Source organism: Arachis duranensis, chromosome 1, assembly GCF_000817695.3.
Source record: "Arachis duranensis cultivar V14167 chromosome 1, aradu.V14167.gnm2.J7QH, whole genome shotgun sequence".
Classification (NCBI taxonomy): domain Eukaryota; kingdom Viridiplantae; phylum Streptophyta; class Magnoliopsida; order Fabales; family Fabaceae; genus Arachis; species Arachis duranensis.
In genome coordinates this window covers 89700189-89712391 of record NC_029772.3, presented here as the reverse complement: position 1 = coordinate 89712391, position 12203 = coordinate 89700189, and the positions used below count along the sequence as shown (strand labels likewise).

The 12203-nt window shown below is 29.7% G+C and overlaps 1 protein-coding gene across 1 annotated transcript; it reads left to right on the top strand.

The window, feature by feature from the left end:
* The first annotated feature begins 4171 nt into the window (after positions 1-4171).
* LOC107496359 (RNA-binding KH domain-containing protein PEPPER) lies at positions 4172-8132 on the top strand. The gene is made up of 6 exons (XM_016117599.3): positions 4172-4525; positions 5184-5442; positions 5737-5885; positions 6042-6299; positions 6680-6871; positions 7667-8132. Exons 1-6 carry the CDS (start codon positions 4172-4174, stop codon positions 7844-7846), a joined length of 1392 nt encoding a protein of 463 aa, XP_015973085.1. The 3' UTR covers positions 7847-8132.
* Positions 8133-12203: the final 4071 nt, after the last annotated feature.

Below are 12203 nucleotides of genomic sequence, written 5' to 3'. Positions count from 1 at the left end.
TTAAAATTAGTTAGTAATATATAAATAGAATATATAGTATAGCTATATTTTAGTTTTAATATTTTAATTTTGATTTTAATTTAATTTGAATATAATTAGAAAATGTCATGTTGTATATTTTAATTGTCAAATTTGTAATTAATCATTAATAATAATATATAAAAGAGATGAAATGAGTGAAGAAACGAGAGAGATAAAAAAAAAGAAAGAGGAGCAGAGAATTTTTTAATTTAAAAAAAAATATTTAAATTCAATTACAATAAAAAATTAACATGTCATACTTTAATTATAAAATTAATAATATATAATAAATTATTATAGAGACATGAGATATATAGTATCAGTTTAAATAATAAAAAGAGGTTCAAGACTCGAGATACTTCGAATGCATGTCACTCGGAATATTGAAAATATGCACAGGTATAATGAATATAATTATGATGCAGATTAAAAAAAAAATGTATGCCTAAACTTGGGTGGGACTTGCGGCAACAAATATATAATATACCGAAATAAGAAAGTATAAGGTAAGATAATTTGAAATTTAAAATTGAGCATAGAAGGTTTACATATACATGAGTGAGCAATGGTGTAGTGGGTAGCAGGGGTGTCACTATCTGAATTCTAACACAGCAAACAAGTTGATCAACAAACACAGATGCTTACAAAATAACACATAATTTTGGGACCATATATTCCATCCTGCCTAAGCTATAAGCATGGACACACCCTCCCACTTCATCTCTCAGGTTAAACGTCTATAATAATAGTCACGGTAAATAATCTTCATATTTTCTTTAGATCGGGTAACACTTTTTCAGGTTGGATATTGTATAACCAAAGAAACGTAGTATGTGGTTATTTCAAAACATATTAGAGACATTAAAATTTATTGTTTTTAATCAGTAATTAATTATTAATATTTAAATATATAAATCAAAATTAATTTATTAAATGATTTAATTATAAAAGAATTAAATTAATAACTAAAAATAATAATAAATAGATTTTAAAAAAAAATATAAGGAGCTAATAGAATATTTATACAATGTGTACAATAAAAATTTAGAAAATATTAGAGATATAATCATTAATGTTATTTTTTATCAGTTGAAATTTTTAGAATAAGTGGTATCATGACATGGCATTAGAACTCTATATTCAAAAAGTCAAGAATTCGATAACCTGAGATATTTATTATCCCTATTACTCTAAATTTTATTGGTTGTCTAACATTTTTCGTTATATACAGTACCGTTATACCGCCCTTTTGCTTAACCTTGTATTGAAGTTGAAGTTATACTATTGGATATACATTTCTTTAATTCTTTTCCCTTTCTTTTTTCAAAAATAGAAAATTGTTGTTGGAGGTAACAGGAAGCAATTTGGAGTTTGGACACTGCACTATAGCGGTGAATATGGAAGTGCATCTATTTTTGTCTTCTTTTAATAATAATAAAAATTCCGGGCACCCCAGAGAATATAGAAATGACAATATTAATAACCGCGAACTTGAACATCCACCCAATATTGTAAGAGTAAAGGATAAATTAATTTTTAAAAGATATTTTGTTTTTAAATTAATTTAATTTTTTAATTAAATTTATTTTTTAAAAATTTTAAATTAGTCATATTAATTATTTTGACATTTTTTATTAATGATATTAAAGTTTACTAATATGAAACGTTAAGTAACACTATACAACACATTTTTTAAATTTTTAATTGGTTATTAATATAATAAATTTATAAAATTAGATAAAATTAAAATCTAATTTTTTTGGTGACTAAATTAAAATCTAATTAAAAAAGAACTTGAGATGTTGAAATCTTTTAATTTCAAATTGATTTAATCTAATTTTATAAATTACTCATATTAATAATCAATTAGGACTATTAAGTGTGTGTTGTGAATTAGCAGTGAAAGTGACGGAAGGACTAACATGACTAATTTAAAATCTTTAAAAATAAATTTAATTAAAAAATCTTTCGATGACCAATTTAAAAAATAAGTGATCTTTCAAAAAATAATTTGACAATTTATTCAATATTATATAAGCTTAAGAGTTAAAAATTTTTTTTTACGGTAAATTAGACAACTCTCAGTCCTAAACATTATACCACGACAATCACATCTACCCTACACATACAACCAACATTTAAGAATTTCATAACTTGACTTATGCCAAGTTTTAAATCCAAATGTAGCCTATTAAGAGGTACAAAATTTTACCACTTGCATTAAGTCTCAACTGCAGATTTAAGAGCTAAGACGGTGAAATTGTGAGAGTATGGAGCCAGAATTTGAGTTGAGCTTTCCAAACTCCACGCTGAAAGTGAGAGCAACTTGGATACGTCTTTTAGATCCGAACCTAACACTGATTATCCGTTTTGGGTTGGGCCTTCGTTTTCGGACTTGGGTCTTCTGAGCAGCTTGGTATTGGGCTTTTACAGCTAAACAAATATTTATTGATATGAAAAAAAAAGACATAGCATGAACGAAAAAAAGAAAAGAAAAGAAAGAAAGTTAATAACTCAATATAGTATTATGATTACTTTGTTTATTGGTTTAGTTTCCAATATTTTATTAAGAATTTAATTTTTATCGACTTATAATATAAAATATTTTTACACGAATATTTAATGGTATATTATCATACCATAAAATTATTGAATTTGTTATTTAAAAAATAAATAAATAGTTAAATTAATTTTTAAAAATTATTTATTTTTAAATTAGTTCAATTTTTTAATTAAATTTGTTATTTAAATATTTTAAATTAGTTATATATTTATATTAGTCTTTCTATTTTTTTAATTGCTAACAGCTGATGTTCGTAAACTTATTATATTAATAATCAATTAAAATTTTTAGGTGTGCGTTGTGGTGTCATTTAACATGTCACATTAGCAAATCTTGATGGGAGCTACTCAGATAAATACGCTGAAAACGTCTTTTTATAAAGATATTTTTTAATAATTAAAATTTAACACATATAATCAATTAAATCATGTTATTTTTATCAAAATTAAGCTAGATAAATTGATTTGACCGAAAAATGGTGAATCAAATCTTGAACTGGTCTAAATTAATATTATTTTTTATAGAAAATAACCACAATACGCTATTATAGAAAATGCCTAAAATACTTCTATTATATATATTAATTTTGATAATCATAAATTTTAGTCCTTTATTTTTCGATCGTAGAGTTAGGATTTAAAGGTACTATAGTCATTTTTTATTAAAAAATAATATTAATTTATACCAGTTCAAGATTTGATTTACTATTTTTTCGGTTAAATTAATTTGTCTAGCTTAATTTTGACAAAAATAATATGATTTAATCGATTATATATGTTAAATTTTAATTACCGAAAAATATATTTAAAAAAAAGACATTTTAGACGTCTTTATCTGAGTGACTCCAAATTTCGATACCATATCAAGGAAATGACAGAAGAACTAATATGACGAATTTAAAATTTTTAAAGTTGAGAACAACAAAACACTAAAAATAAGACATAAAAGACAGAAATTCATAAATTCAGTGTTTTTGTATTCTAATAAAATATAACAAATTATGAAAATCTAATTTATTCTATCTTTTTTCATTAAAAAATTTATAAAAAATATATAAATAAAAAGTATAATTATGAGAAATTAACAAAAATAATAAAAATAAATAAAAAATAAGTTATGTCATTTGTTAGTGTCTCTATATTTTTTCTGTCAAAATAGATACAAAATATATTGTCCCATTTCTGTAAATAAATACCGGACGAATTTGATTAAAAAAAATTTTAAAGAATAATTTGACTATTTACTCTTTAAAAAACTATTTACATGTTCAACAAATAATTATATAAATTTTTATAATATTAGTACATTAAAATTAATATTTTTGAATATCAAAATGATTAGAAATGGAGAAAGTATATATCTAGGTTTAGCGAACTTCATTTAATTTTACTTGAATAATAAGATAGATTAAAAGGCCTTGTAGTCTTCTAGACCTAAATTCCCAAATTCCAAATTACCAATTGGAAAAGAATAAGAATAGTAGTTAAGATTAAGAGTAATAGCGCTAACTTTTAACTAAAACTATAAACCCTTAATCGCTTCAATTCGGTTGCAACTTGCGACACAGAACCTAAGCTCCACGCGTCCATGGCTACCGTCGAACCAATCCAGAACGGCACCTCCAACAATGTTTCCCAGCCACTTGCACCGGCAAATGCCGCCGCCGCCGCCGAACAACCCTCCACAAACCCTTCAACCGATGCACCCGAATCCGAGGCGGTTCCGGCACCTGAAGCTGCCGCAACCGGCAGTACCACCACCACTCCGCCGGAGAAGAGATGGCCTGGTTGGCCCGGCCACTGCGTGTTCCGGCTCATCGTGCCGGTGCTCAAAGTCGGCAGCATAATTGGGCGGAAGGGCGAGCTCATTAAGAAGACATGTGAAGAGACTCGAGCTCGCATTCGCGTTCTAGATGGTGCTGTCGGCACTTCCGATCGAATCGTGAGTCTCTCTCTCCATAGTCCATACACATCTATATTTATTGGGTTTTCTTTATCATTCTTTTTCTCAGTTCGTTCAAAGGTTTTCTCTTTATAGATCAGCTCAGAGAAAAAAACACGCATTTAACTTTATATACTCCTTCCTCTGAAGCTAATCACTGTTTTCCTTGGTTAAATGCAGTTTCATTAATTTTGGATATGCGTTACTCTACCTTATCCTTTATTCATTAAGTCGTATGTTATAACTAATGTTGTAATTTGATTTCATGTTTGCTTTCGTCGTTCAACTTCAATTTTATCATAATTCATCAGCTTTTGATGAATTTAGCTATCGAAACAGTATTAATAGGATTAAATTTCAAGGCTACCCGTATGAAGTAGGTTCCTGCAGGATTTCCATTGTTTAAGCAGGTTACTTCGGATTCTATCTTCATCCCTGTACAGTCAGTGATACTACATGATTTTTTGTCTTGATACAGTAACTTTCAGTATAGGTTGGGAATTAGCTCTCCAATTTAATTGGTTTATATATCGTACAGAATGCAGATGATTCTCGACTTCACACCGTTGGCATCTCAAAATGTTTATGTGTACATGAGGATATTTTATTAATTTGTATCGAATTCTTTTGAATCTGAATGTGGATTAAATGTCTGTAGGTACTTATATCAGGGAAGGAAGATCCAGAGACAGCATTCTCTCCTGCAATGGATGCTGTAATGAGGATTTTTAAGCGTATATCGGGATTATCTGAAACTGAGGGCGAGAATATGACATTGGGAGCTTCCGGGGGCAATTTTTGTTCTATCCGTTTATTGGTAGCATCAACACAGGCCATCAATTTGATTGGAAAGCAGGGCTCGTTAATCAAATCCATACAGGAAAGCACTGCTGCTTCTGTTAGAGTATTGTCAGGAGGTATGCTTCCTATCACATTTATGTAATTTTACATAATGAACCTATGATTTTCCCAATATTTTAACAGCAACTAGTGATTTTGGGTTATTAAGGTGTGCTGAATTCTATGTTCAATCAGATTTGTGTTGGTCGATGCTCTTTTCTTGAGCCTAATTTTTGTGCAGAGTCCAATTTGACTTAAGTTTAGATTCCTGTTCTCATTTTAATGTACCTAACGAAATGAGCATTCTTTTTTAAATACATTTTTGGTTAAGAGATCGGAATGTTTCTGATGCCAAATCATTTTCATGATAGACGAGGTGCCATTTTATGCTGCGGCCGATGAAAGGATTGTAGAGCTGCAGGGAGAAGTCTTGAAGGTGCTTAAGGCACTGGAAGCAGTAGTTGGGCACCTGAGGAAATTTTTGGTGGATCATACTGTTCTTCCCCTATTTGAGAAAACTGTAAGTTTTTTATCTTCTAAAGGTATTATTAGGCTTAAAAGCTGATTCCAGTGTATATTCTGCATGTTGGACTGCCATTTCATTTACATGAAGGCTATCTTATCTGGTATTGCTGTACCTTACTCTAAGATATGTGAATCCTTTGTTTTGTTCAAGTACAATGCAACAATCTCCCAAGACCACCAGGTGGATACCTGGGCTGACAAGCCATCGCTGTATAGTGCTTCCCAACCTTCCATTGTTGCTGATGTTTCTCTTCCAACAAAAAGGGATGCTCTCTTTGTTGAGCGTGAGAATCAATTGGATTCATTACTCCCTTCCTCCTCAGTGTCACTGTACAGGCAAGATTCTTCACTTTCTGGTCTTCGTTCTTCAGCTCTGGGCCGTGCTGCTGGTGCTCCTATTGTTACTACGGTTAGCATTTTTTAGTGACACATTTTTATTTGGGTACTATTTGCTATTGAAACTCCGTTGACAAAATATATCTATGATAATAATTTACAAAGTGTATATAAGATTTATTTTACAAAAGAAAAAAAAAGAATATCATTAAGACAGAGAGAAGAATAATACAAGAAAATGGAGGATAAGGGATTCTCCATACAAGAGAAGATCATAGGCTTTACTTAAATTAGAGGCTAATCATCAAATCCTATCCTGTATAACTTGCTTATTGATAACCCCTTTCCAATTCTAGCATATATGCTTGCACCTTGGTCTTATTTCCCCATTTATTTTGCCATTGATTATCATGATAACTCTCACCTTACTCCCATATTGTTTGCATTTATCAGGTAATACAAACAATGCAAATACCACTGTCCTATGCAGAGGACATAATTGGTATACAAGGGACTAATATTGATTACATTCGCCGTACTAGTGGAGCCATATTGACGGTGCAGGAGAGCAGAGTGCCTGATGAAATTATTGTGGAAATAAAAGGCACCTCATCTCAGGTTCAGTTGGCACAACAACTGATTCAGGTACTAGAGCTGGGCCTATGAAAAGAAAGTTAAAGTTACATTGATCTGGTTCCATTGTGTATTATAATGAAAATGCCTAAGCATATCTGTATATTTTGATAGGAATATGTTAGCAAGTATTAATGCAGAAATAGGCTTTATGATCTTAACAAATTTATTGCCCAGCTGCTCAGTTTTATAGCCATTATTGCTTCCCTTATTTGAATGATTTAGACACTTGCTATTTAGTCTATATCCCCATTCCATGTATGGGTTAAAAGTTATAAACCATTTCACTTGATAATTTGATTGAGATGTTGAAAGGAAGTAGTAGAAAGGGGATTGAGACGTTTCATCAGTTTAGCATAGTTTGGCATTTTCATTCTGTATATTTTGGTAGGAGCAGAAGACAGATAAACTGTTTTTTTCACATTTTCATAAATACCACTCTAAGCAGAGCATTAGGAAGTAGACATCATCTTAAGTAGTCAAAACAGATGACCATTATTGAGTGTATACCAGACCTGAATAAACCTATCCTTAGATAATATTTATCTCAGGTTGATGGGGTTGCACTAACTGTATATTTGTTCAGGAAATGTAGTTATTGCTTGGATGTAAGTTCATACAATAGATAGATATACATGCATGTCACCAGGACAATCGTAAAAGTAATCATTAAGGGAATAAAAAGTTTTGCACGATTGTGATTGTGATTCATATCCTCTCTTTATGTATGTATATATTGCTTAGTTTTTCCACCTCCAGTTTATATTTGCTTTTGCTGAGAGAAACGCTTTACTCTGCATTTTACAGGAAGTGATAACTAATCACAAAGAGCCTGCCGCTAGTGCTTACAGCAGGTTAGATGCCGATCTGAGGTCTACTTACGCCCAATTGGGCAGTACATCATACTCATCATCTTCGTTGTCCACGCAACCTTACAGCGGTTATGGTTCTTCTGGTCTTGGAGGCTACAGTTCTTTCAGACTTTAAAATGGTTTCGCTGTATTCACAAGGAATCGATTTCTAGTTAGTTTGTTCTAATATATATGTTGGGTTCCACATGTTTTTTTTTTGTTTCTTTTTTTATGATATCATGTAATCTGGTATTGTGGCTAAGAGTGGAGTAGTGCCATAGAAAATGTAACACAATATTAGTCAATTTCATTATTTTAGTTTGTACTTTGTAGTGTATATTATGAGAATTGTAGGTTTTCACTAGCAACTACTCACCAAATTATGAGCAACTAATCATACCTTTTCTTTTTTGGTGTCGTTATTTTTGTGCCCAGTGTTATACATGCCGTTTCTTATTGTCACCCAAACATTTATCATAAGCTTGCATTTATAAGTCGAATCCAAGTATTGGATATGCTAAGCTTAGGGCGAACATACTATAATTTGGAGGTCTATTCATTGTGACTCCAAAACTATTTTCCATACTAGTGAAATTTTATTGATCAAGTGGTTTGAATTGGCTTATTTGAGTGCGGAAAGTAGAGTTTATATTCAAATTGATTTCTGAAATTTTTTAAAATGGATGTCTTTTTTTTAAAACCTAAGAGTATATATTCATTTTTGTCTTCAAAGAATTTTAAATCAGATATTTTAGTTTCCAACTAAAATTAATTACTCGATTGATATCTAACAATTAATTTCGGTAGTCACTTAGGTCTTTGGCTCCGTTAACTCTAACGGAAGACAAAATGGTCCCTGAAAACTCTAATATGGGACAAAATGATCCCGACAACTCTAACAAGGGACAAAATGATCATTGACCCCTTTATTTGAAAACGACATTGTTCTTCTCCAATTTTTATCATATCTTACATAACTCTAACATTCATACTCTCCTTCTTCATCTTCACAGTCTTCTTTTCCATCTTTTTTTTCCTCCTCTTTAGTTCCAAGATTAAGCCATGACACGTGTCACACGTGTCGCACCTATCTCAATATGTGATGAACCACACACTTTCTTCTAAATCTTTGTGACTGGTACATCTACCTCCTCTGCACTTCACCCACCAAAAGCATCTACTTCCACATCCTTGATAACATCACCTCCAACCCCAATAATGTCCGCGACATCCTCAAGACCAAATTCCACAATTACTTCAAGGGCACGCCTTTCTCCACTCTCTGGCAAGCAATATAGATTGTTGGATATTAGGACATCACAGGAAGATTCTCCTTCGACATCATATGCATATTCTCATTTGAAATAGACACCGAGTGCTTCATTCCTTCTTTTTCGGAGTTCAAGTTGGCAGACAGCTTCGACCTCGCATCCAATCTATTACAACGAGCAATGTCACCGTTGCTGCTCATATAAAAACTGAAGCGATTACTAAACATTGGTTCGGAGTAGAAGTTGAAAGAAGCGATCGAAGTGGTGGACAATGTGGTCATGGAGATGTTTGGGCAGAGGAGGAGGGAGATGGCAACGACAACAACGAGTCTTAACAAATTAGACGTGCTGTCTAGATTCATGGGATCCATCAAAGATGACAACTAGTTGAGAGACAAATGCATTAGTTTTCTGCGTATGAATTGGTTGAGAACAAGTTGAGGATTTTTTTTCTTGTGAACATTAAATTTATAGAGTGTGCGTTGTGTAGTTTGAAGTTACAGTGTTAAACTGTTAGTGTTATGCGAGATATGATAGAAATTGGAATAAAACAGTGTCGTTTCCGAACAGAGGAGATCAGAGACCATTTTGTCTCCTGTTAAAGTTGTTAGAGATTATTTTGTCCTCCGTTAGAATTAACGGAGTAAATAACCTAAATAACTGACGGAATTAATTGTTAAGAACCAATTGAGTAATTAATTTTAATTATGGACTAAAGTGTTTAGGCTGAAATTCTTTGAGCACCAAAATATATACTCAAAACATAATTTTATTGAATAAAAGTCAACAATACTTTGGTTTTAAGAAAAATAAAAACAAAAAACGTTTTTAATGCTTTAAATTTTTTTTTAAAAGTCAGTCTAAATGTAAAATAATTTTATTTTTTTTTAAAAAGGTTTTTTTTTTCGAAAAACAATCCAAATCTACTCTAAATGAGGCAAACAATGTTAAGTAAGTGATAGTTAAAAAAATTGAAAAAATGTTTAAACATGAAAAATAAAAACAAAGGAAAGATAAAAGGAAGTAAGTTGGATATACATTACAAACTTTTTATAAACATCAAAAGCAAATTTTTATAAACATAATGTCTAAATTGTTTTAAATTCAAGTTTTCTATAAATATGGCAAGAATATTTCTGAGTACATTAATTATTAGGGAAGTTCTATGATATGGATAGAGTTAAACGTGGATGGAACGCAGTTACGATGCGTGCACAGGAGCCCTGTGTCATTGAAACAGATGAGCTGATAGAAAGGCTGACAGTAGCAGGTGGAGAGCAGGTCTCGTATTTCGTTCTATAAAGTGTTAACAATTTATTAAAATTGATTAAATGTGTGGTGTGATTAAGCTTTATTGAATGATGGGCTGAATAAAACGTTGGAAAGTGTTTTTGATTCGTTGGTTGGATTTTGGAAGCCCATGACAATTAGATGAAAAATTTTGAAATTTTTTAAGAGTGATGACATAAAACCTAAAAACATGTTTTTGAGGAGTGTCCGAAAAAAGATGATGATAGTACTAAAGGGATAAAAAATTAGATCATGATACTGGATGAGAAAAAACATGATGATTACTCCCGTATATATTTGTATGTATTTATTAAAAATTAATATTAATAAATATCATATAATCATAAAAAAATAATAATGTTATAATTAATAAAAATGTTTTATATTTGTTATTTATATATATTTAATAATATTTATATAAATAATTATAAATAATAACAAATATAATTAATTTTAATATAAATAAAAATAAAAAAATATTGTGCAATTTTACTATATAAAAAAATATGAATAAATTAAATTTTTAGAATTTGTTCTACTTTATTACCAAATAGAATATAAGAACACTAATTATTTTTCGTATTAATTTTTTGTATATTATTTTTCAGTGTCTTATCTTTTTTCATTTTCAAAATCGGAGACAAATTTAGTATTTGTATAGCAAAAATTTTTGTTTAATTTTGTAAAAATTTAGTGGATCTTCTTTGTTAATCCCTTCCAAAGATTAGCGCAGTTCAAATTAATTTTTGTTCGTCTGCTAAAATTTTTAGATTTTTCAGGTACAATTATATATTTTTTTTCATTGCTTTCAACAAAAAAATCTACAGAATTTAAAAAATAGATAAAGTAGGGTAGGGTAACAATTTTTATATGCAAACTTCTATATTTTTCAGATAAAATTTATACAATTTTATCTTTTTTATTCACGTAAAAAATTGCATAACGTAAACAACACAAAAGATATGACAAACTATGTTTTATTTAGGGTTTAAGATTTCAAATGATATTTGTTTTTTTCAAAATATGGCCTTAAGTTATTTCTAAGACCAAACGTAAATAGGTGTGGACGTTGACAAAAGAAAAATGAAATTACACTATTTTAATATAGGTCAACAAATTTCTATTAATTAAATAAAACAATTTTTGAAATAAATAACCTAAGTTAATTATTATGTTCATATTTTTTAAAACATTTATATTTTTTTATTAATACACATATTTTTATAAAATTTAAAATCCTTTTAAAAATAATATACCAACAAATCATTTATTTATATATATTTATTACAATAATTTGAATTAGAGTACATTGCAAAATAGCTTTTAAGTTTATTTGATATAAATTCTATTATTTTCAATAAAAATCAAACGGATATTATCCAAATCATAACAAATTAAATAAATTTATTTTCTAAATCTATTTAAATCATACTGCAAATATAGTTATATCTCATTGTTACTGACAACAACATAAGTTGAATGTCGTTTTTAAGGAGAATTTTAGTATACAGATCAAAGTTGGTACAGATTTAAAGATTTGTCTACACCACACTTTCTAAAGCCACACTTTAAAAGAAAATTAGTTACTACAGACGGATATTTCCGACGGATTTTATCCCACTGAAATACAGACGGAATTTCAGAGGGATTTTTTTGTCGAAAAACAAAAAAAAATAGATTAGCATAAATTACAGACGAAAAAGAGAATCCGTCTATAATTCCGTCGGAAAAATTAATTTTTTTTTCCGTGAAATGGTTACAGACGGATTTTTCGTCTGTAATTAAGTAGACAAGATGAAATCTTTATTTTACTATAAGTTTTATTGAAGGACTTCAAAAACCTGAAAAAACTTATTTTTCACACGAAATTTCTAAGAAATGTTATCATGGAAATGATTCCCCACATCTTTATCATACTTTTAACCCACAATT